Source organism: Neodiprion fabricii, chromosome 7 (assembly GCF_021155785.1).
Source record: "Neodiprion fabricii isolate iyNeoFabr1 chromosome 7, iyNeoFabr1.1, whole genome shotgun sequence".
NCBI classification, from domain to species: domain Eukaryota; kingdom Metazoa; phylum Arthropoda; class Insecta; order Hymenoptera; family Diprionidae; genus Neodiprion; species Neodiprion fabricii.
Window position 1 is genome coordinate 21,249,696 of NC_060245.1, and position 24,416 is coordinate 21,274,111.

Consider the following 24,416-nt stretch of genomic DNA (forward strand, 5'->3'; position numbering starts at 1 on the left):
AGAAAAACCAAAATTCTCAGATTCACAGTCTGACTGTGATCGTTTTATGTCGTAGCGATGAATCAGTAAATGGAATCTGAATTTGATTTTAAACGAAACCGATTGAATTAAAAAAAAAAAAAAAAAAAGAAATACAAAAAAAGTTTAAAAAAATTAATTCGCGTTCTCCGCGGATTTATTGACAATTTGTCAAAGCTGCGCGCGCCGAATGCGTTGCATATAATACAAAACTGTGATATCCGCGAAGCCAGCTGGTCTCGTCTCTTTCTCACCCGTATATTTATACTGTAAGCACGGTATAGAGTCGCACTGTGATACCACAAACTGAGGAATATGTGCCATGCCTCGACGACCGATAGCTTTATATCGTTTATCAAAGAAACGTCTGGTTCGAAGATCGAATTTCGCGCGTATACGATGACGACGATGACGTTGAAGAAACGAAAGAGACTGACGAAAATTTATCAGGCTGATAAGTTTTCAACGTTGATGTAACGACGAATCTTTAGAAAAACGTTGAAAGAAAATATATTTTTTGGAAAATTCAGAGGATTGCGTGAGATTTTTTAAACCGTTGACAAGGCATCGTGAAACTCAGATTTTGCAAATTTCAAACTCTTCAATTATTCCAAAGATGCAAAATTGTTATTCTTCTTTCAAACTTTCGATATACGCGTAACGTCACTGACTTCAACCTCGTGAAATTTTTTTTTTTAACAAAATCTTCGACGTCATATATCCGACCGAGCGATAAGATTAGTTTTGGTTAAAACTCCGTCCTCAAATATTTTTATTTTTTATCTAACAGCGACGTGAAAAATATATTTATGGGTACGAAATGGAAGGGAGTTTTTTAACTGTAAACAAAAAATATTCAAACATTTTCTTTAACGATGTAACAAATGAAATTTTTTTCTCAGCGCAGGAATGTTTGAGGGACGCGTCAGGGTTTTTCTATATTTTTACACAACTGCGACTACAACTATATTTTTCATAACAAATGTAGCAGGTTTCACTTCGCCCATAGTACTTTTCGTACTGTTAATATAGAGTAAATTCTGAATTTTATAAAGTATGTTTTACGAAAAATCCTGAAGCGTCCCTCTTTTCCCGTGCAGTTTTTAAGTAAAATCTGTTCTTTTATCCTCTCCGTTCTCTGCAGCAGAACGAGAAAATGAGCGGAAGGAGGAATTCGGGTCCCTGAATATCGTCGCTAATTTTGGTATCCATGTATCGTATAATAAGCGGGAATGCGAAATTGTTGGGAGTATTATCCCCGATGCTGCCGGCGCGTGTGCAGCTTTAAGGAATGTTTTACGACTGTGAGTAAGAAGAGCGCGCGATAAGTTCAGAGCACCCGGATCGGCTCGGCCAATGATTCTTGACGATAGCGAAAGTGGGTTTATCCCCGGCAAATCGGAGCCTCGTCACAACGGAAAACTCGGCTTATTTATAGCCAGGTCGGAACGCCCGAGTTGCACCCGCCTCAGTTTTGCGAAAATTTGCAATTTCCATTCATCTAAAGTGCGCCGGCCTTTTCGTCCCCTCCTTTCTGTTTCTTCTTATACTCGGTTGCGTTTTTTTTCCTCGTGTTTCGCGTTGGGAAGAATTTGAGAGAAAAAAAAAAAAGAAAAACGATATTGTAAAAAAGAGATTGAAAGGAATTAGGAATATGAGCTTGAACAAACATTCGCGCATACCGATGGGGATTTTAGCGAAATATCGAGGCGCTCTGCAGCATCGTGACCAATTACTTGGCCGCGTCTGATGACTCGGTGGTTCCGGAATTGCAAATACTTTCGCGTAACATTGCAAAATTACTTTGAATGAGAAAAATTATTATTATCACTATTATGGTTTTAATGTATTGAAGTAAATGTAGCATTGAATGGTAATAGTTTCCGTTTGAGCGACGTTTGTATTAATAACAGGGTCATTTAAAATAGTAGTGCTCAAATACCGGCGATTGATTGTTGAAAAGATAACAATATAGTCGGTATTTTCTCAGCTGTGGTTGATCGTGCGATTTTTTTGTTCTTTTTTTTTTTTTCTTACAGCAGAGTACAAAAATGCGAAAGATGAAAAAGTCGACGCTACGAAATCCCGAAAGTCAAATTATCTACAGTTAGAAACGTACAAAGACTGCGAATACGAAAAGTTGTCTTGCGGAACGATAAAAAAAATTTACAACCCTAAAATGTTTAAATAAAATTGGGGTGAATATTTTTTCTGAGAATCGGCAATTGAATTGCGAAAATACGAAAATTTCGATTTTACAATCAGTCGACTGCTTGCTGTTTCAGGATTTCGGTCCCCGCCCCTTTTTTCGAGTTCTTCGTGATATCCCAATTAGTCGGTAAAGGCGTTTACAAATCGATCCCGAGATGAAATCTTTTCGGTGCCCAAAACCCCCGAAAAAACTTATAAAGTCTATCTACACCCAGATAATTTCTCATCTCATTTCTCTGGCGAGGAAAAATTCTCAACACATCGCGGAAAGAGTTTTGTCGTTTGCAATTGGAAAAAAAATATATTTTTCAACGTCAAGCTTTAATTCATGATATTTCATTGTGATAGTCGATCAGTGACTGAAATCGTTAAAAAAAAATTTATACGAATTAGTGCATCATTTGATTCCACAAGAGGCTGCTTCGTTATTCTATATTGTCGTTTTGTTATTACATTTTATAAATCGAAATCTTATACATCGTACGGTTAAAATTTTTTTCCAATCTCGGAGAAATCATTTGACCGATAGCGTGGATATTTGCAGAAATATTTTAAAAATTGCGTCGACAAAATGACGTGACTAAAAAGGCAAAAACGTATGTCTCGAGTTTACATTGCATAGGTATACACATACCTGCATGGATTGCGAGGAATTCGCAATATGCGCACACGTACCTATTTTTGGCCCAAGAATGCGGGTGTGATTAAAATTTATTACTCGTCCCACCAAATGCCGTTAATTTCACAAGTCTTTGTTGGGAATTCATGTACGTAATTACTGTTTTTTTTGTTTTTTTTTTTTTTTTTTTTTTTATTCACCTCACCTGTGAATTATGCTTGCAAAGGTACGCAGGTTATTCTGACGTGTGAATTTCTGGAAGCAGCTGAAACGGAACAAAGACTGGAATAATTAAGAATGTGGAATTGCAAGAGATGAAAAATCAAATTCAATTATAGTATTAAAACAGGAAGAAACCGCCATTTTTCATCCATGTTTCACTTTGAATCGAATATTTTTAAACCAACGTAAATTTTTTTTTTTTTTTTGTTTTTTTTTTTTTTAATTTGACGATCTTAAACATATATATCAATGATACAGATCAACGATTCTGCGAGCTATAAAACCATGAAATCAGGTTTTAAATTGGAATGCTTGGTAAAAATGTTGTACTTTTTTTCGCAATAAAATTGAAAAAACAAAAGGAGAAAAAAAACCGTAATCTAGTCCTCGTAGGAAAATTTTTCTCCATCGGTTTGTTACATCACGCGGGCTGGAAGCGCGACCCAGTTTTCTTGCCGGCTGTTATATATTAAAGAGGTTGAGAGAAAGATGAGCAGTCAATTAATTAATTAATCTCACGTAGTAATAATTTAAAGTGACAAACACGGGACTGCAGGCGAAGACTCGTGTTCGTATTTAACTCGACGCGTGACGCCGAGTGCGATTTTATCCACACAAACACAGACATTCAAGGCTTTGAAGTGTCTTCGACTCTTCGAGGAAGAGATAAAAATCCCTCGCAGATAAGTTTCTCACTCGCACTGCAGCTCTGCGACAAAGGAAACACGCGTGTCGTAATCTTTGTAATAACCGTTTCCCGTGAATTAAGGAGAATTGGCTATACATTGTGAACCAAACTTGAGTCTCGTCGACGATATTCGATACCTTTGCGATAAGATAAGAATCTGACAAAAATTAACCACGGTAAAGGAAATAAAAAAAATCGAATTCGATTAAAAATAATGCCCAAAAGTTCGTCAATGAATTGTTTGAACGAAACATTGTTTGACAAATTTTTAGGGAATCTTTTTTTTTTTGTCAGGTGAAATGAATTAGTTGATTTTTCCGAATACACGTGAATTTTTAAAGAATTTTCTCATTATTTTGAAATTTTCGTTTTCCAAAATTTCTAAAGGCTTTACTTACGAAACTATATTGGTTCAATGCTCCAGAAGCTTTTTTCAATTTTAGTATACGACGTTTTTATGAGAACGTATTCAAAATACACGACTTTTCCTCCATTTTTTAAAACTTGAAAATAGTGAGAAGATTGTTTAAAAATTCATGTCCGTCCAGAAAAATCAACGAACACATTTCACGCGAACAAAATAAACATTCCCCGAAGATTTGTTAAACAATGTTCTGTTTAAACAATTCACTGATAACTTTTGAGCGTTATTATTATTCAAATTTAATTCTCTTATCGTGTTTATTATGCTTGATTTTCTTCAGATTTTTATCTCAACATTAAGCAGTCAATATTGTCAACGAGACTCACTTTTGATTGAAAATTTATAGCCAACGCATCCTTAAACTGACATACCTAGGCACCTCGACTTTGCCTAACTTCCCGCAAACGGGGCTGCGAGCAAAGCTGAACAATGGTACGAGAAGTTTGCTCACAGGAATATCCCGTTTCATCCATTCTGTTTCTCGTCTTTTAATTTATCTATAGCAGCTGAAAAAGCAGATTTTCTTTTTACGAGAACTGCAAGAGCCGAATTGCAGCAATGGAACAAAATTTCACCCGAATGAATAATGATCGGTGCAGATATTATACATCCGTTCGCCTCAAAGCAAATTCCTCCATTTTACGATGACAGTAAATTTCCTCGTGTTTTATGCAAGGTCAAGCGCAACACAAATACGTCGCAATGCAGTTCGTTCGTCTCAAAATTTTTGGCTGTACATGCATATGATATACATATATATATATGTATATATATATGTATATATATATGTGTGTGTGTGTATATACACCGCTGCTCCAAATAAATGTCAGAGTGACGCGTGTCCGTTTATTTATTTATCTGGACGAATCGTAATACGTGTGTATAAATTCGACGCCGTCACGTGTTTCAACGGTATCACTGTACGAATTGATAATCATGGATTATACGGGGCTGATTTTCATTTCCGACAGTTGAATTTATCTACTGTAATTATTCGTTAAATGTCTTTTTGGCTTCAAAGGCAAGCGAATTGATTTTCAATACTTTTACACGTATGTTTCACCAAGAATTAAAAAAAAACATATATATTCACAGCTTGTATCTGTATGAGAATATTTTTTTTTATCTTTATACGAATAGTAAATATATGAATAAAGAAAAAAAAGAGGGACATGATTTTTGTTTAAAAAAAAAAAAAAAAAAAAAAAAAAACACAGGCCTCTTCTGAATACACATTTTTTCACACAGCTTTGAATATATGTATTTCCTCTATTAGTTGGCGAATGAAAATTGACTTTTAAAACAAAACGAAACAAAACAAGAAAAAAGAAACATCGAATTCGTCCGTATTATAATAACTTATCGTCCAGTTCGAACGCAATGAGACACGTGCGAGCTGATTTTAGTTTGTACGCCTGTACAATCGGTGCGGAAGTTCTTTGCCCCCTGGTGACGCGGACCGGAAATTGACGTTGGAAAACGGTTATCGTGACACGGACGTGTTGCGAATCGATATTCGGATTGAACCGAAAGGGTCATCTTCGATAAAATGACGCGGAGAATGAAGAGTGGATCGAATTGATGATTAAAACAATTTTCGTAAGCGACCGTGAAATAGTATATTTTGTAACAAGGAGGTAAACTCGGTTTTTTCGGTATTTCCGAAGACGAATACTGCGAATACGTGGGGCCAGAATATATAACAAGAATATGTTACGCGCGTTTTTTTTTTTTTTTTCTTTTTTACCAAGCACGAAATTGAGGTTAGGATCGCGTAATGTCAGATTTATTCGCGACTGCGCATGCGCGGAGTACAGAAAAGACTCCTAGGAGTTGAAAAGTGGTATTTTGTGTACTGCGCGCATGCGCGTTCCCAGACTCGCTATTTCGTCACAGAAACGGGTGTTTTGTGTACGGAAAAAACGATGAAAAATGCGTTTCGCTACAATTTGTCTTTCTCTTCAATATATATGTATATGTATCGCAAAATTTGTCTTGTACCACTTGAAAAAAAAAAAAAAAAATCGTGAAAAAACTAGCCAGGTTTTTCTCTTTTCCTCTGGTTTTGGACTTGGTGTACATCTTGTTAATTTTCCCAGGGTGAGGGAAGGATGAAGAATGCCCCGCGGCGCCGGGGAAGGAGGCGAGAGGGCGAGCAGCGGTGGCGGATTCGGAGGATGGCTCGGAGGGGCTGCCAGAGCAATGACGGGAGGAGCTGGAGGCGGTTACGTTGTCCTCGGTGGCACGAGATACGGTCTCAGACTGTCCCAGGTGAGTCTCCGTTTCGCCGTGTGTCGTTGCGTGTTGTTTTCATTTCTTTTTAAAAAGTTTCTTTTTTAAATTTTGATTTTTTTTTTTTACAATTTTTAAAGGAAGGATCAAAGGTGACTAGTTCGTTTCCCGAAAATTGATCGCAATTTTACAAGGACATACACATATTGTATTACGGTGGTCTTCGTTTGGGACTTTTTTTGAAATTTTACTTAATCCCTCCTCGAAATTGTTTCAAAAATTATGAGATAGAAATCTCCAGAAAAGCACAGGTTTAATCCTAAAGCCTAAATATTTCTGTTACACATCACATAATTTTTGAAAGAGTAGTTTTATCGTAAAATGACAAGAAACCTTTTTTGTAGAGCGTTCAATTCCCTACAGAAATACGTTCTGGTCTTATCGGTACACTAATCCATTGACGAGTTATAAAATTTCAAAATTAAAAAAAAAAATAAAACAAGAACAAAACTCCACCCCCTAATATGTATGTATGCAATACCGTCTTGCCAATTTTTTAATCAGCCTTTTTTTTTAAACCGAGTGACGAATTTTCACCTTTGTTCTTTCACCGGAAAACTATAATTCACTCGTTGATCAGTTATCATTAACAGATATTTAAAAATAGTTTGCTAATGAAGTGAAGCGATCCAAAAAATTGTAACGATAAAAGTGTTTTTCCTGATCGTGAGTGAAAAATGGTTCAGGTATTTCAAGAAGATAGATGCATGGAACACTATTGTACGATAAAATTTACCTCAGCAATTCGATTGATTTGCACGAAAGATTGAAAAAAAAATTCTGCACGCCAAATTCTACAACACAAGAATAATCATATTATTCTTGATGTGCAAAGAGTTTATTTACTGTTAACAAACGTATATTTGGATACAGCGAAATAAACGTTTAGTTATTATGACCAAATTCTAGTTTAGCCAAGTATGATTTTTCAACTATTAACAAATTTCTATCGATCATCATTTGGCTCAACTAAAATTTGATAATAATAACTAAGCATTTATTTCGCTGTATCCAAATATACGTTTCTTAACAGTAAATAAACTCTTTTCCCATTGTATAGAATTGTGAAAATTTTCGTATAACAATTTTGCGTATATTAAAAATTGAGCATGCTAACGTTGAACTGTTTGAAAGAGAAAGTTGTTGTGAAAAAAAAAAAAAAAAAAATTCCAAAAAAAAAAACGCCAACGACACGCACACGTATTGTACTACATGGTGAAACGGGTCGCTGCGTACCCCTAAGGTGACGAAACCGTGCCGACAGGAGAGCATCCCGGCAGCGAGTGGTCGGGATCAAGAGTCGTCGCAGGATCGTCGGAAGAAGCGCAACTCGCGGGAAGCGGCGGGAGATTCAAATTCGCGGGAGCGTCTGACAGACAAGCCGGCTGGCGGCGTTGCTGGTGATAATAAGCCGGGCTTGGACCTGGCGAGCAGCGTCGCCGATTGCTGCTGCATCGGGCCCCGTTCCCGGCTGCCGCTTCCACGCGTCTCTTCCTCGTCGACGGGGGCGACGCTCGGCGTCGGGGGCGTCGGGGGCGGCAGCAGCATCGGAATTAGTAACGGGCCGCCGACGCTGCAGCGACAAGCGGAGCCACCGGCAACGGCGGGACAACTGCCGCCAAACTTCTTGGCTAATAATAAACAAGGAGGCGGTTTTCAGCCAGCCAGCCACGGATCGGCCGCGACCTCACTCCCAGCCTCAGTGGTCCACTCAGTGTCGGTGCCACGACAGCTTGCCCAGTGGACCAAACACCAAACCCTCAAGTTACAGGTTGGTAGAGACCTCTTTTCGCCCACCCCTCCCCCGAAGTCCCAGAGTCCCGGAGTGCACGATCCCTTTTTCCTGCCCCCATCCACCCCCACCACGGTTAATATTACCATCTTGTTTGCGTGAAAAGATTCGTCAAAGGGTACCGTTCCTCGCTCTCTGTTGTATCTATTTCTTTGACGATATCGATACTTCGTACCTCGAGGTGCGTGACTTTTGGCAGATTGGATAAAAACATCGCGTAATCGTCGAGTGCATTTTCGTTCGGCTGAGAAATCGGTGTCTACATGGAGCGATTTTAGGTACATACGTACCTACCGTGTCCGGATGATGATAAATACGCAGCTGGTGTGTTGTGTTATATATTTGGTAGTCTGAGGCCGCTGGGTGTATAGGTGTAGACGTGGTGCAATATTTATAGCCTCAAGTTCAAAAATTTCTTGGATAACGATTCGCATAATGACGTAAGAGACGCGACACGACTCGCCGTAAGGCAACGACGATGATTCTTAACCGATGGAAATAATTGCTCTGGCATAACTACCGCTTCCAATGTATAACGCATCGCGACGACGACGAGCTCTCTTCTTGGACAGGGCCCGTAATAATTGCCAAGAAATTGTATAACGTAAGTTGTGAACGAAACGGTGTGAAAATTTGCTCGAATGTACTGTTCGAGGATGAGGATCACTCCTCGCTTCAGCCAATTTTCCACACCTTATACGTACATACGTCGTAAATCACTAGGGTGGGAAAGAAGTAATGGGAGAAAAAAAATTCGCGAAAAGCACAAGCAACCCGATTATCGCTCCGCGACTTGCCAAACACCTCGCTGGATTTGCACAACTCTTTAACGCCTGTTTACGAAACTCCAGAATAACGGTACAGCACATTCAGTTCAAACCGCTGTGGCATATCATCTGCGTGAAAACTCGTTTCAAAACTCATTTGTACGAATTATTGACCGCAGGTGCAGCGTACTATTTTACTTTTTGAATCTGCTCATTTCGATTCCAATTGAACTGTCTCCGAGGTTTTCGCACCCCGTTGTTTTTCTTTTTTTTCTGGTTTCTAACGGTGACAAGTTTCTACTTAATTTCTTTAACCAATTTAACGTGGTTCATATTCATGGCCACAAGGTTGCATCAAAGTTGAAATATTTACCTTGACGCTATTTTCTGTCCAAATCAAAGGATCTCTTTCCCGAGGGGGGATCAAAAGAAAAAGAAAATTTAAAATAGGTACCTTGGAAACCCCAATCACCAGTTAAAACTAACAATCGAAAGGCCACCGAGCTCATTTGCCACAGTGAAGAAATACAGTTCGTTACTCTCTTCGCCGACAGGAGCCAGCTGTGACAGCAGTGGACCGTTTGCACAGATTCCGTTGGAGTGGGGGCGGAGGGGGGAGCGGCAAGAAGTCCTCTTCCAGCCCCCGCAGCGACAAGGCCGAGCGTCTCCGAGAGCTGACGGAAAAGCTGAAGGTCCCAGCGCCGGTCCCACCACCCCGCAGGCCGTCGAGGTTGCATGCCTCTTCGCCGCCCCCCCAACAGCAGCAGGTGAGTCGCGAGTCGGCCCCGATGGCCTCGGGGTTTCGTTGTTACTTTTATCTTTTTTGTTTTTTTTCTTTTGTTAACACGGTCGGTAAATTGCGGAACCCACAGATCCAGAATTGCGGAAGTTGCGAGGAGCGTCCGACGGGTCTGAGGAGTTACACGTACAGCGAGGGAAGCGGAAGCAACAACTCGTCGTCGTCGGGAAATCAGTCGAGAACCTTACCTAGGAGTGAGAGTGTCAGTGAAGAGTGTGTTAGTGGTGGAGACCCGGTTCTTCAGAGCAACGGTACCGAGACCGGTAACGGTACTGGTTCCGTCAGGCGGAAACAGGGAAGGGGAAAACCGCCCCTACGACACGAGGAGAGGATTGACAGTGCCGTCGATGAAGGGAGGGTGGTTTCAAGTGAGGGTGGTAACAGTGACGCGAGACACTTGCGCCAGTACAGTGATTCCGTTGTGGACAGTGCCCGAAGCCTCGCCGAGCTCTGCGATACCCTGCCGAACGCCGCTTCGGCTCGCGGATCGGACCCCGAGGCACGTGACGCCGTCACACGACTCGAGCCGAGGGGCCCGCTTCTCTCATTTCACAGAAGCGGCGCCCCCTACAGAAGCGCATCTTTTGGCCAGGTCGACTTTAACCACGGTATGTACAGGAGAATCCGCACTCTTGAAGCTGAAGTTAGCCGCCAAACGTGTTAAATTCTTTGAAAATAGACAATTGCGGCTTAGTTTCATCCTCGATATTGTATAAAAGTATCGGGGGTTCAAGGCATTTTAGAAAATTTTTATTTTTGGATTTAACTACCTTGTTCAAATGAACAATTAAAACGTTTGGCTGCTGGTTTCGGCCTCGTTCCTCACTATCGTTATACAGCCAGAGGAAGTGAGGATTTCCTGGATACGATGGTGAAAAGTGGCGGAGGAAACGTTTGAAATATGGCTAAAAAAAAAAAATGGTGAATTTTGGATATCAATTCATTTCAATAATCAGTTGTTTAATTTGATTTGAAGTTTTTTTACGCAAAAGTACGCAGATCGAGCTTCGTTTGCATATTTATTCTAAGACGTAGACTTTCTTTTACTCTCCAAACTTTAAATGAATCGGTTCAGCCGTTTTTGAGATATCGCGGGTACCGCAAAACCTGTCAACGCGCAAAATGGTTGACGTTATCCTCGATATCGATACTTCTTGTCAGTTGATTCTTATAGAGAAAAGGGTGAACGAATCTGAACCTACTAAATTTCAAATAAAAATGATCTCTTTCGATTTGGATAATTCATTGTCGAGATGTGAATTCTCGAAAGTCGTCTACTTTTTCACCCATTAACTCGAACACACCCCCTCAATTATGACAAACTTTCTCTCTCTAAATAACCCAAACTAATTTTCTCTGAGTCAAAGTAACCTATATTTTTTCAATACTTGATTAACGAGTGATCGTTCGCCCTTCCCAGCCCCTTTTCCAGCCACTAACGACCCTCCGTTTCGTCACTGTACAGGTAGCCGACTCAGGGTTCAACCACATTCGAAATCCGAGCGGGACGAAGGCCGCGATGTCAGGGCAAGCACGCTGCCGAGGCGTCGGGGGGAGGCGAGTCCCACCCCCGGCTCTGCGTCGCAAAGTCCAAGTCGGCAAAGCCCCAGGGCCAGCACCACCAGCGTCGACAGCGCTGTAGGAAGTGCCGAAGGCCTTGGAAACCAGGGTCAGGAGGAGGTCAGGCCCAGGAGTGACGGCTCCGACAGCCTTGCCACCTCCAGCGCCCTTACCAGTCCCGAACCCCCCGTTCCCGAGAGCCACGAGCCCAGGGTTGATCTCGTTCAGCCTGATCTACCCGCCCCTGAGTGTCTGCCTGACAATTCCGACGTCCTTGAAACAGCTGTTGAGGAGGTTGTTCACAGAGGTGAGTTTCTTACTAGTTTTTGCAATTTATATATATATATATATATATATATATTTATTTTTTTTATTGTAAATAAGCGTCTTAAAATGCGCGTAAAATCTTGGCTTCAAGATTTGCTAGAGTAGAGTTTCTCAGAAATTCGAAAGGGATTCATAGATTGAAGTTAGCTGTAATTCGTGTCGAATTTATGTTGCTTCGCAATGTGACTCACTGCTCTGGAATTTCACTATAAATCTTATGAAATTTGGCAAGAAGTTTGATGAAATTTCACCACAACGATTTTTTTTTCTACGTATTTACACTCGATCGGACAAAGTACAATATACCTACTGTAGAATTGATGGAATTATTGTTCAGGGATTGTTTAGAATTTCATTGGCGTAGAAAAAACAATCCCTCGAGAATCGTACTAGAAATCATAAGTAGGTATTGAAATTTATTACAATAAAGTCCCTGAAAACTCATTCCCTGAAAGATTTGTAATCGAGAGAAAAAAAAAAAAAGAAAAAATCGTGCAGAATTGAAACCGCGAAGTGAGATCCCAGCATTCACACGCGATCCGCGCTCCTTTCCTCAGACTCTAAGATCGAGCCGCATGAAGTTATAGTGACGCCACCGCCAGAGGAGCCACGGTTGAGTCAGGCGAGCGAAGGCAGCGAGGCACCGTCGGAAACGCCGTCGGAGGCTTCATCGCCGGGAAAGCCTCGACGATACCGAGGCGACACGAGCAAGCGTCGAAAAGGTGTCTACATAACGCAGTGGCCGGAACCCTCGGATGCCGACAGAAACAAACTCGCTGCTCAGAGCAGCGAGGAGCGGGACGACGTCCCGGCGACACCGAGCGACCTTTCCGACTGCGAAGGCCAAACGCCACGGAGGTAAAGGATTCTTGTAAAATAAAAATGACCCATCCAAAACCTCGAGGTTCTCCAATCAAGTTTTGGTCGATAGGTTCCACATCTTAATTTTTTTTTTTTTTTTTACCCAGGTACAGCAAGCGACCGCTGCGCGGACCTTACGGGCAGATGCTTGAGGCCGAAATGGCGAAGCCTAGAACCCCGGATATCGGCCTGATGGACGGGGGTCTGAGACCCAGACGCAAGGTGTCGGCCAACCTCTCCTATAGCGCCGGAACCAACAGCGGCTCGGAACCGCCAACTCCGTGTCATCACAGGACCACGTCCAGCCCCAGCAAACTCGAAGGACTTCCTGGACCCAGTCCCGAACTCCTCGCTGAGTTGCTGAGGGGTTCTTCTGAACGTGTTGCGCGCGCACCGACAACTCATCGAAATGTGAGTCTAATAGTTGATTTGTTTTGCGGAACAATGCACATGCATACACTTGTTTAGTTAAACCAGTCAGAAAACATATCCAAGGTGACGTTATGTAGGCTTCACATTTTGTTCATTAGTGTTTATGTTGATGTTGGTGACCGTCTAGAATCCCCCAGAATCCACCGTGGAAAAAATTCCCATGGATAAAATATTACCAAATAAATGAATAAATAAATGACTGTACGGACATTAATAAACGTATAACAATATTTCGAAAGGGGAATTTTGGTTAGGTGGAATTTTGGAAAAGGAGATTCTGGATGTGGACCGTTCATATAATTATTTTTGCAACTTTTGACTGCAGAAACTGGCATTTTCATCAAACAGATTATACGGAAATAAATAAGTAACCTTAAGTAACCTATTTACATTATTTCTGTTACGTCATTTTGGATATAAACACATACTGAGCGAAATCGGTCTTCAGTTCTGAGGCACCTTATTTCTTTACATCATGTTGATGTGGAGCGACTTTATTCGGTGGCACGCTCGTAACGAACTCACATTATTGCCTCTGAGGGTTTCTTGTTCTCCTGATTTTGAGCTATGTTCTTTTCATTCATTTTTTGCGACCGGTGAACTAGAAGCTAAATCAATTTCGTCTGTTTTTTCAAGATCGAATCGTGTCGTTTAACCTTGGAGAACACACCGGGTCTGTCAGATAATCATGAATTCTGTGGTAGGATTGGTTTTACGAAAAAAAATTTGACATTCGCATTTTTTTTCTATTTGCTTATATGGTGAAACAAAAATTACCAAAGCAATGATGATTATCCTAGTTCACGCGGTAGGTATATGTATAATAAACATGCATGTATAGTAAAAATTTGAGCAGGATTGGTCGAGTGCTTTTTGAGATATCGTGTCTACACTTTTTTTACTTACGTCGCTTTTAGGCAGTATACATTAGGTTATGTTCAATATTTCATCTCGAAAAAAATCACAAAGTTTGTTTAAATATCAATAAATATAATGCGAAAATTATGATAAATTCTATTCCAATGGACAGCCTTCGCACTAGATGACCTCCTTAAACTCGCTTTAAAACTGAGTGGCGGGAAAGACAAAATATAGAAAACTCGCGCCGCGACAAATCGTTAAGGGCGCATCTCCACGCTTCTGTGGCATCGTTTGAATGTGACGCACAGCTGCGCAATACGCGTTAGACCGAATTGGATCGAACGTCTCTGCAGATATTATAGGTACATGGATCGCTGCAGCGCAGCTCGCAAGGAAACCAAAGTGCTCGGTGTTATTTGTAATCCGAAGATGAAGAAGAAGTTGAAGAGAAAGAAAAAAAAAAAAAAACGGAAGTAGAGCGGTGAGGGGGGCGGGGAGGGGGAGTACACGTGGATAAACAGAAACCGATTCAGTGCAAGTTTAAATTACGCTTGGATGAAAAATCACACATCAGTATGGTTCTCTGCGAGTTCTTTCTTCTTTTCCCTCCTGCTTCTTATTCGTTACTTATTACTTATTCGCAAATATTTCCTGATCACTGATTGTTACCATTCGGGGTATCGAGCATTTGATAATTCAAACCTTCCGGAAGGTTCGACCTTCGAAAAAACGCGCTTCGAAAGTAGTTTCGACGCAGCAGAGAGCAAAACGAGGTGACGATCATCCTACTTGATCGGGATTTGGGTGCAAGCCGTGAGACACAACGCGGCACGTAATAATCTAATAATATTCGACGATATCTCGACGTCGGATGAGATCGGCGCCGGTTGCCGTTTGGTCGGTCTCTAAAGTCCGTCGACGGAGGGATCGATCACGACTTTGGGGTAGAGATTGAAGTTCCGAATTATTTGGTGGTGAAACTTGAAGTGAAGAAACCTAACTTTTATGAAACGACAAAGTTTCGAATGGTCGGAAACCTGACGGCTCAAAGTTCCGTAATACAGGATTCCAAAAATTCAAATTACGACGGAGCAAAGTTCCGAAAAGTAAAGTTCCGGTGGACAAAAAATTTTGAAAAATAAAGTTTCACCGAGCCGGAAATTCACGGAACTGAAAATCTTGGATCATTCGTAATTCAGCGCTTTCGGAGCTTTTAAAATTCGGAATTTCAACCCCGCCCCACGTCTCTGTTTGTCCCAAGAGCCGGTGGCGGGCATGCAGACGCGGGGGCGAATCGAGACGATGATATTCCGGGCCAAAGATGTACTTTATACCTGGGGACGCGACGGCAAAGACAGCACATCTGCGTCTCGCCGTTTTCCAAAGCATCAGAAAACCGAACCGCGGCCCAAAGCGACGATTTCACTCGGTCGCCAACTGTCTCCTCCCTCCTTCTTTTTTACCGCCCCCCGCGGCTCCGTTTGACGCAATTTTCCGACCTTGCGTAAGGCCTGCGAATCCCGACAGGCGTCTAGTTATACACCAACTTGTATACTTGAACGCGTATTTACACCTACGTCAAGAATTTTTTCGCAATTTTTTTTTTTTCTCATTTTTTCCAGCTTTTGTTTCTTCGTTTTTGCGATGGTTGTGTTTTTTTTTTTTTTCTTTTTGTCTTCCAACTTTTCCGACCATCGCATACTTTGGTTTTCTGTATCTTTGTACTCTTCTACGTTTCAACTCTTCTATTCATAATATTTCGACTCAATGAATTTTAAGATTTAGTGAAATGAATGTTTCACGTTTTTGAAATTAAACATAGCGATCTTTCTGTTTTTTATTCTTGTTCTTCAATTTTTACACCGACGCAAAACACTTTTTCCGCCACGATTGTACGCGACTGGCATTTAACTGTTATAATTGTTGTTATTATTAATAATATTATTTGCGTGCAATGTGCGTGATCAGGAAACGCAGCGCACCGGAAATCGGAACTGCTGACTGCAAGTTATCGATACGTCTCTCCGATTTTTTTCCGTCATTCTTTTTTGATTGAACACATTTTTTGCATAGCTGATTTGCACGTGTATATTAAATACATGTACAATAGGTTCATACGCATATAATCGTTATACTCGCTGCGAAAATATTGTGAATCCTGAAACTTCATTGCTTGCATGTCAATACGTATAAAATTCAGATTATCGAATTGTAGATAAAAAACGAATTAGAATAAATGAACAAAAATTTAAAAAATTACTGGGAGATCGGATATTTGGAGAGTTTGAATGTTCAATCTGAATTTCAAATTTAGTTCTGCAACAAACGAATTAAAAACATATAATAAAATTTATTTAAATTGCACAACAATCGACAATGGAAGTGAAACAAAGATATATTCATGTCTATAGTCATGTATCTTACGCCAATTCTTTTTTCCGCAAAATTGTTAGTATAAAAAATTCTTCCCTTCCAATTTTTGTAAGAAGCGAGGCTGGAGGTAAGAGTAAAGAAGATTCGCGTCTTGAAAAGCGACCTCAAAATATTGCGCAAAGCCGCGTGTGGAGGGAATATTTTGAAGCGATTTGTAATATTACAACATATCTATTACATTATACATATGTACGTGAAAACCCTACGTATTCGTAAATTAAGTTATCGATCGAATTCCTCAGGGATTGCCAAGCAGGCCCGAATGCATCGTTCCAAGCACCCGAAAGTTTATTTTTGGGCATTTGGATTATAAATTTATATTATTTTGGCCCGAAGCCCAGCTGGACAGACGAACGAATAGACAGCGTCGAGTTCTCCTCGTCCCCCCATCGTCTCGATAATTATTGTTGTTGTTGGTGTTGTTATTATTACTGCCAAATTTCCGCGAGTATTTCCAAGGAGCGTTGATACATGTATCGATGATATAACAACAGCGAGAATAACAATTTTCATTAAAATCAGAACAGCTGTGCATAAATTATGAACGAAATTTTTGAGAAATTGTTTCTTTTTGGTGAATTGAAGGATCGACTGTATTTCACAATTTCACATTTTAAATTGAAATTTTTTTTTTAATTTTAAATCTAAAGAAATTTAGAGTCCGTTGAAAGAAAAGTGAAAATTGATCGTTTTGTTATTAAGAAATATTCTCGCTTAGGCCGAAATCTGTCGAAAATCTCACGATCTCTGACGAAATTTCGAGACCGATAACGAAATCTCTAAATATGATCTGTGAAATCGGAACAGCAGACCAAAAATCGACCAATTGTGAGGTGCCTGAGAAAATATTGTAGAAAAATTGTCCATAACGTAAAATGAAATATGATCAATTATCGCGGCGCAGTCAAGAAATCTGACTAAGAAATCTGAAGAATTGTTTTGGCGCCATTTATAGAAATATTCGACTGATAGGTTGGCAACGCTGATATATTACATGCAAGTTCGTCATAAAAAATTCGTGCATTCTATTTGTATATATGCATATATGTGTGTGTATATATAAATATATATATATGCATGTAGGTAGGTATATATAATATAAGCACTTTCCAAACGTTACGCTATCGTCGGCTAAAGGAAATATTTGAGTGTACAATCTCCCGAAGCATGCCCGTCTAGTAGTGCACTCAAGGATCTATACATAGATCACATATTCGGATCACAGCCTCAATTTCGGGGGTCGCGGTTTATAAAACCTCGTGAGATTCTCAGCTGGTTCGATTTTCGACGGATGAAGAATCTCTCCTCGATTTGTTGACGTTATTCTTCTTCCGCAGGTTTGTTGTTTAATTTTTTTTTTTTTTATTTTTTTTTTATTTTTTTCTCAAGGTAGCCCCGAAATGACTCTCGAAAAAATTACTGGATATTTGCATTTGCGATAAAATCTCGCGGTTTGAAAGATTAATTTTCAATGAAGTCGAATCAAAATTTACGAAATTGACGATTAAATGTCTGATTTCTTGACGGTTTGATGAAAATTTTAGGTGATGATATAAAATTCTGCAGGTTGTCATTTTCTCCCGAGTTATTAAGTGCGGTAACCATTTTTAACGGATGCGATAATTTGGCGAGACGCGTTTTCTGCTTTTTTGTCCGAGACGAGAGCGTATCTGGATGTGAAAATCGGGGAAGCAGTTGATTTACGGATTTCTCGTTCAAGATACTAACTTTAAGGATTTGGTCCATAAACAAATCGATTTTCTTACATTTTTTTACGAGGATATTCGAACGACAGGGTCGAATTTTTACACACGGTTAATTAGTACAAGGTTTTAAGGAGTTTTCGTTTTTTTTTTTTTTTTATTATTGATGAATATCCATTTATAACAGAATTATTTTTGATACAAATAATTAATTTTTTCAAAACGGCGTGGATCGAATTTTGAAATCTATTCGTCCGATTGACTTGAAGTTTGAACAAGTCCTTGATTACAACATTTTCTATAGAATCACCGGATGGTTTTGAAAAGTGTTCATCAATTTGTTAATAAGAAACGATAACGGTAGTGTTTTTTTCGACGAAAATAGCACGTTTTTCTTCATCAGCTCACCAATTTCAGAGTTTTCCAAGTTTTTTAAAACTATTCGGTAATTCTATAACAAAATTTAATAATCAAGTACGTGTCCAAATTTCAAGTCAATCGTACGAATAGATTTTGAGATTCGACCCGCGACGTTTTGAAAGAAACACAGTTCTTTGTACTAATAATAATAAATCCGTTGTCAATTGACGTTATTCAAAAAAAGAAGAACTGAAATTTCGTAAAACCTCGTACAATTATCATGTGCAAAAATCCTACCCTGTTCTTCCGATATCCACGTGAAAAGAAGATGTAAATTTTGTAAATCGACGTGTTTTTATTTCATTTATTTTATTTTTTTTTTTAAATCCTCAAGCCAGTGAGTAAATCTGCAGTTTTACATTTACGAATCCCGATGATTTTCCGTTGTGATTTTTTGCGTTAAATTATATTGCAGATGCGACACAACGTCGTCTTTGTCGGAGTTCGAGTTTGATATCCAGACTAAACACGCGACGCGACGGGGCGTCTTGGTAAATACATCGTTATTGCAAAAATATGTTTTGATATAATAATTTAATGGGGCGCCTGTCGACGTACGGATTGCATTGCTTAAATTGCAACGGATAAAAGCGTCTGATGCTGTTTCTACTTATGCTTTTTATTCGCATTCTCTTTCCCGTGCAGCGTATCATCGGATCGCCTTGAACTCGAACAATTTCAGTGCTTTTATCATGTTTCATCCTTTCGTTATTCACCGCGCAGAAATTTAGGACAAGGCTGCTCATTATTGGCCAAAAGTCGATACCTTTTGACAACTTCGTAACGAGACAATAGTCGATGGTTTAGAATTTAGCAAACGATTTTAATTTTAATTGAAAATTCAATAAATTTCTCTTTTCAATATACTAGTAAATTCCATACAGATTATGCAAAAGTGCAATACGTGGTTTTTAAATTGAAATCGCACGAAATTTACTAAAATTTCAATTATTTCGAAGCAATTCGAAGTAAAGGATCAATCGATTTCTAAGATTTTGTTTAAATTTTGTTGTTTTCCAATTTATGCACTCTTAAAAATGTCTTCTGAAAAAATAAATACTCAACGTACGATTATTTTTTATATTGATAAATTAATAAAACAGCGTCGACATTTAACCTACCAGTTTTTTTAATCGTGCTTTCACTCTCGTATTATCATATTATCATATTTTCATCCGAAACGTGATCTCGCGTACAATAATTTGGAAAAATCGATCCACGGATTGTGTGTAAAAAATCGAATTGCGCGGAGTAAAATTATACCAAATCCAAATTTAAACATCGCCTTTCTCACGTGGAAAAATGAAGAAACAACGGATATAAGGCATTCCGAAGGAATTTCGTCCGCCAAGACGCCGAAGCGTCGCGACGCCGGCAGCTTGACGCAGGTGTTAACTTCCGGCGTCGCCCACCAGGTGGCTACGTCACTGAGGCAAATTTTCTACCCCCCGCTTCCCCCCTCAAATGAAACTATACACTCTTGGTTGATTTATATTTAGAACAACCGCAGCTATAATATGCTTGTCTATGTATATCATAACTATAATAATACCGAAAAAAAATCTTTTAATTTTTATTTTTGTTTCTCCCCGCGAAATGTTATTTGCTTTGTTTTTTTTGTTTTTTTTTTTTTTTTGTTTCGAGGAAAGGGAATTGATTTCGAATAGGTTGTTTTATTTTACCCTGAATAATATGGCATTTATTATAAATCATCTAAAATTTATTAACAATAGATCGATTGATATGCAGAGATTACTTGGAGATTTGAGCGGATTTTTTTATTTTTTATTTCTCATGATTTGTTCGTTGTAAGATAGAGAGAGAGAGAGAGAGAGAGAGAGAGAGAGAGAGAGAGAGAGAGAGAAAAAGAACAATGTATACATATCAGGGTGGTTTTTATTTTTTCAACTTTTTTTCGTTCTCTCAGCTTATAGCCTGAAACGAAGTCTCGTGAAACCGGAACTCGGTAGCAAAATTTTAAAATCTGACTAATCCGGTTTGAATTTTTCCGAACACTTCAACAGAAATATCTCGATAATTATACAAAATTGGGAAGCTGTTTTTGGTTTCATTTTGTAGATAATCAAATTTTGTATATGAAAGTGGGAAAAAAAAAAAAAAAAAAAAAAAACAACAAAAAAACTAACTTTTCGAAGGGTACGCAACAAAAAAAAAAAAAAAAAAAAAAGTCGACAAAAAAAAAACCACCCTGATGATACACTTATTCGAGTCTCGTAAAAATTTATTACACAATTATTTTGCCGTCTATTTATTTTTCTAACATCGTTTTTGTTTTTTTTGTTTTTTTTTTTTATTCTCACCTCTCTTCTCTTTCCCCAGTTCTCTAATCTAGCCTCGAGGTCGGTCATTTTCATTTCGTCCCGTAACGCGAACAACTATATTCACGGTATCACATACACATAATATAAAATGCGAGTATATACCGTACGACGTCGACGACGTCCCGTTTCAGTTTACCGTACGTTTGGTAGCTAGGGAACAATCAGTTCTGGTATGTGTATCCGAGGCATACACATGCAGTGGTGTGTATGCATAAGGTGCGAAAAGCAGAACCTCGCGTTCCAAAAATAGACAATATATCGTACCTTTTATCGCCAGTTTATTATTATAATCGCGGTAAGTTTTTTCCGACAAATAAATGATAACGCGTCTCCGGTGTACGTACGTATAACCTGTGATACGATATGCCGATGCATAATAATAATAATCAGGAATCGGTGTACGTTGCATGAATATTGCGTTATGGTTGAGTTAAAAAATGTAGGTTTCCATTTTACATAGTTTTCGATATTCAGTTGAATTGGACAAATTTTTTTTCGTTATCGTTTATCAATTTTTCACGTAACTCGTTCGTTGTGGTTTTTTTTTCTTCTTCTTCTTTTTCGTTCTTTTTTCTTATTTTTTTTTTTTTTTTTTATCGCAGACCGACTTCGAAACTCGGGATTTAGAAGAGCGATAATTGAAGGGGAAATAAATGGTTAAAAATTGAAAATGCGAATAGGAAACGCGTAGTCGGATCAAGCAATAAAGCCGATGAAATCTTTCATCTCAATGACCGACGATGGTAAATTGGTCTTATGCAACACTGCAGGCTCGTATATGCGAACCGATGAACCGATTATCCTCGTCACTAATTACGTCACAGTTGCGTTAATGATAAGCCGTTAAAGAATTTTCGAATTACGCAACAATTAATGACTGTCGGATCTATTGTATTTGTCGTATACCGATCTTGATATTAATTTCATTCTCACTAAGTTACATTAATCAGGTATTTCGACATATTTGAGGAATTGCTGTACAGATAGAAACTGGTAAGCTAAAGTCCAGTCAAAATAGGTCCGAGTAAAAAATATTCGGGACACGGTGGCGATTTTTTTGTTCAGGGATTTTCCCGACTCTCGGGAACTGAAATTCGATGTCATTTTTGAGTTGCACAGCCGGCGTTTTGGGAAAATAGTAAAATTTGACGTTTTTTTTTGCGTTTTCCTCAAAAACTGCTATCGATAGATAAAAATTGTCTTGATCATCGCGTAGAGTGAAAAATTCTACACCGAATTGTGTCCTCGTATGTCGGAAACGGAGTCTCGGATTAACGAGCTGAGAAAAAAGAAATTCTACTTACGTCTGGGGAATTTTGGTTAAACAATGTCTTTTTTTTTTAACTCGCTAATTCGACTCCGTTTCCGACATATCGGGACTTAATTCGATGTAGAATTTTCCGCTTCACGCGATGGTCAAGTTATTTTTCATCTATCGATAGCAGTTTTTGTGAAAAACGCATAAAACATCGAATTTTAGTGTTTTCGAAAATGACGTCAGACTTAAGTTTTTGAGGCCCGAAAATCCCTGTACACAAAAATTCAGCCGTATACCGATTATTTTTAACTCAGACTCATTTTGACTGGACTACTAAACAGACACGCTAAATAAAGGGTTAAATTTTATACTGCGAAAAATCGCTTCGACTTGGCGAACCGTTAAGTAATTTCTAGTGTGTAAGAAATCGGTCTTATAAAACGGAAGTACTGCGACCCGTGAATAAAAGTTTCGAATTGGCAAAGGTGATAGAGCAAAAAAAAAAAAAAAATATATATAAAAATGGTATACTTAGGTCTGAGACAATTTCCATCTTAGAAAAAAAAAAATAATTTCACCGTATTCAAATTAATTTCTGGAATCGGGTAAATCGGTTGATCCGCATCGATGATTGAGGAGGGCTTAAATCAAAAGAGAACCAATCATGCGTGAAACAGGTTACGTAATCGGATTCAAATTCCCATTATTTCGCTTCGTGAATTGCGGAAAATTGAATTGGCGAACTTGAGATCTTCGCGTAATAGAAAAACGCCGACTGAGCGAGAATAATAGGTGAGGGGAAGCGAATATTAAAGTGAAGTCTGCGAGTGGTTGTATTATCATCACGTTCAAGTGGCCCGGCCAGAGGAGAGGCGGTTTTCGCGCTTTTCCAGAGAAAAGAAAATCAGAGAGAATCGCTGACTCGGGATCTCGTTGGAACGAATTGCGGACAGCGTGGTTTTTTTTTTTTTTTAATCGCTTTTTTTTTTTTAATTTTCTCTTCCCACGGAAAAGGGATTTTTTTTGCGCACTACGATACTTTGGCCGGATTTTTTCGTAACTTTGGATCACGCCCCCTAGGCGCTATTATATTTTATACATATACATACTATACATAGACGTGTACATAATCTAGGTATATAGGCAAGAATTTAAGTGCTATTTCGAAGCAGGTGCAGCCCGTTGAAGGCTACAAATATTATTGTTACCGAATCATTTTTTTTTTCTCTTTCTTTTTCTTTTCTTTTTTTTTGTTTCGGTCTCTTTCTTCTCTTTTCTCTTTCTTCTCTCTCTCTCTCTCTCTCTTTCGTTTCTTGCGGTTTCCCTATGGTAAATTCAAAGATTACGCAACGGCAACGAACTCTCGCTTTTTTATACACATTTACACATTCACCGGTTTCATATCCGAGTGATGTATAATATATATATATATATATATAGATATACGTATACCTTATAATCCTCGCAGAGGCGAGACTAGATTTCAAAGAACGGAAACGCGGGGACGGAGAAATGGTAAAGAAAAAAAAAAAAAAAATAACATTCTTTATCACACAATTTCGATAAACATCCTAAGAGTAATCTCATTCACAGTTATTTTTTATTTTATTTCTTACAACAAAAAAAAAAAAAAAAACAAAAAATCAAAATAAAGAAAGATAAACACACTCCCTGAAAATTTCTTAAACAACGTTTCGTTCAAACAATTTATCGACAACTCTTGGGCATTATTATTATTCAAATTTAATCTTCTTATCGCCTTTACTGTGGTTTATTTTTTTTATCTTATCATATAGTTCATCAATATTGTTGACGACGCTCACTTTTGAATGAGAATATATATATATATATATATATATATATAGTCAGTACATCCTTAATAATAAGTAACCCTAGAAAAAAAAAAAAAAATATACATATGTATATATAAATTTGCAAAAAATGGTGAAAAAATTAAACGGTTCGAAATCCACCCTTAAATAATCCACGATACGGCTAATAACATCGAAAATCTCACCGTTTCTCGCTTTCCGTTACGTTTCACGTTCACATAAATTTTTTCGCGCGATAGATCATAGTTGTGGAAAAATCGTCGCGACGTGGCAAATTCTTTTTTCGCAAACGTTTTCACCTGCGTGTTCGAGGCGTGCGGAAACGCGCCGGCGTCCGAGGTTTTGGCTTTTCTCGGGCTTGTCTCGCGTGTATTGCACTACGCAAGGCATCGATCAACCCCTCGGAGTAGCAACGCGCGAGCGTCGGGACGCCAGTCGACGCGTCGCGACGCCTAGAAAGTAACGAAGGTTCGCCGGTCCCGTCGAGTTTTTTTTATTTTTATCATTTCGCCGTTTGTTCTTTCACCGTTTGCGGCATATTTCAAACTTCCTCCC

At 38.9% G+C, this 24,416-nt stretch overlaps 1 protein-coding gene across 7 annotated transcripts in view; it reads left to right on the top strand.

Moving 5' to 3' along the window:
• LOC124186067 (rho guanine nucleotide exchange factor 17) overlaps window positions 1-24,416 on the top strand; it is a 47,535-nt gene that overhangs the window by 1,884 nt on the left and 21,235 nt on the right. For 4 of the 7 annotated variants that reach the window (XM_046577428.1, XM_046577431.1, XM_046577426.1 and 1 more), the window contains exons 2-8: window positions 6,282-6,453; window positions 7,718-8,245; window positions 9,588-9,800; window positions 9,906-10,440; window positions 11,298-11,699; window positions 12,277-12,577; window positions 12,688-12,991. In XM_046577428.1, coding sequence (XP_046433384.1) covers window positions 6,301-6,453; window positions 7,718-8,245; window positions 9,588-9,800; window positions 9,906-10,440; window positions 11,298-11,699; window positions 12,277-12,577; window positions 12,688-12,991 — 2,436 coding nt within the window. In that variant the 5' untranslated portion in view covers window positions 6,282-6,300. The remainder of the gene's footprint in view (window positions 1-6,281; window positions 6,454-7,717; window positions 8,246-9,587; window positions 9,801-9,905; window positions 10,441-11,297; window positions 11,700-12,276; window positions 12,578-12,687; window positions 12,992-24,416) is intronic. The other 3 variants (XM_046577429.1, XM_046577432.1, XM_046577430.1) reach the window with 2 other exon arrangements.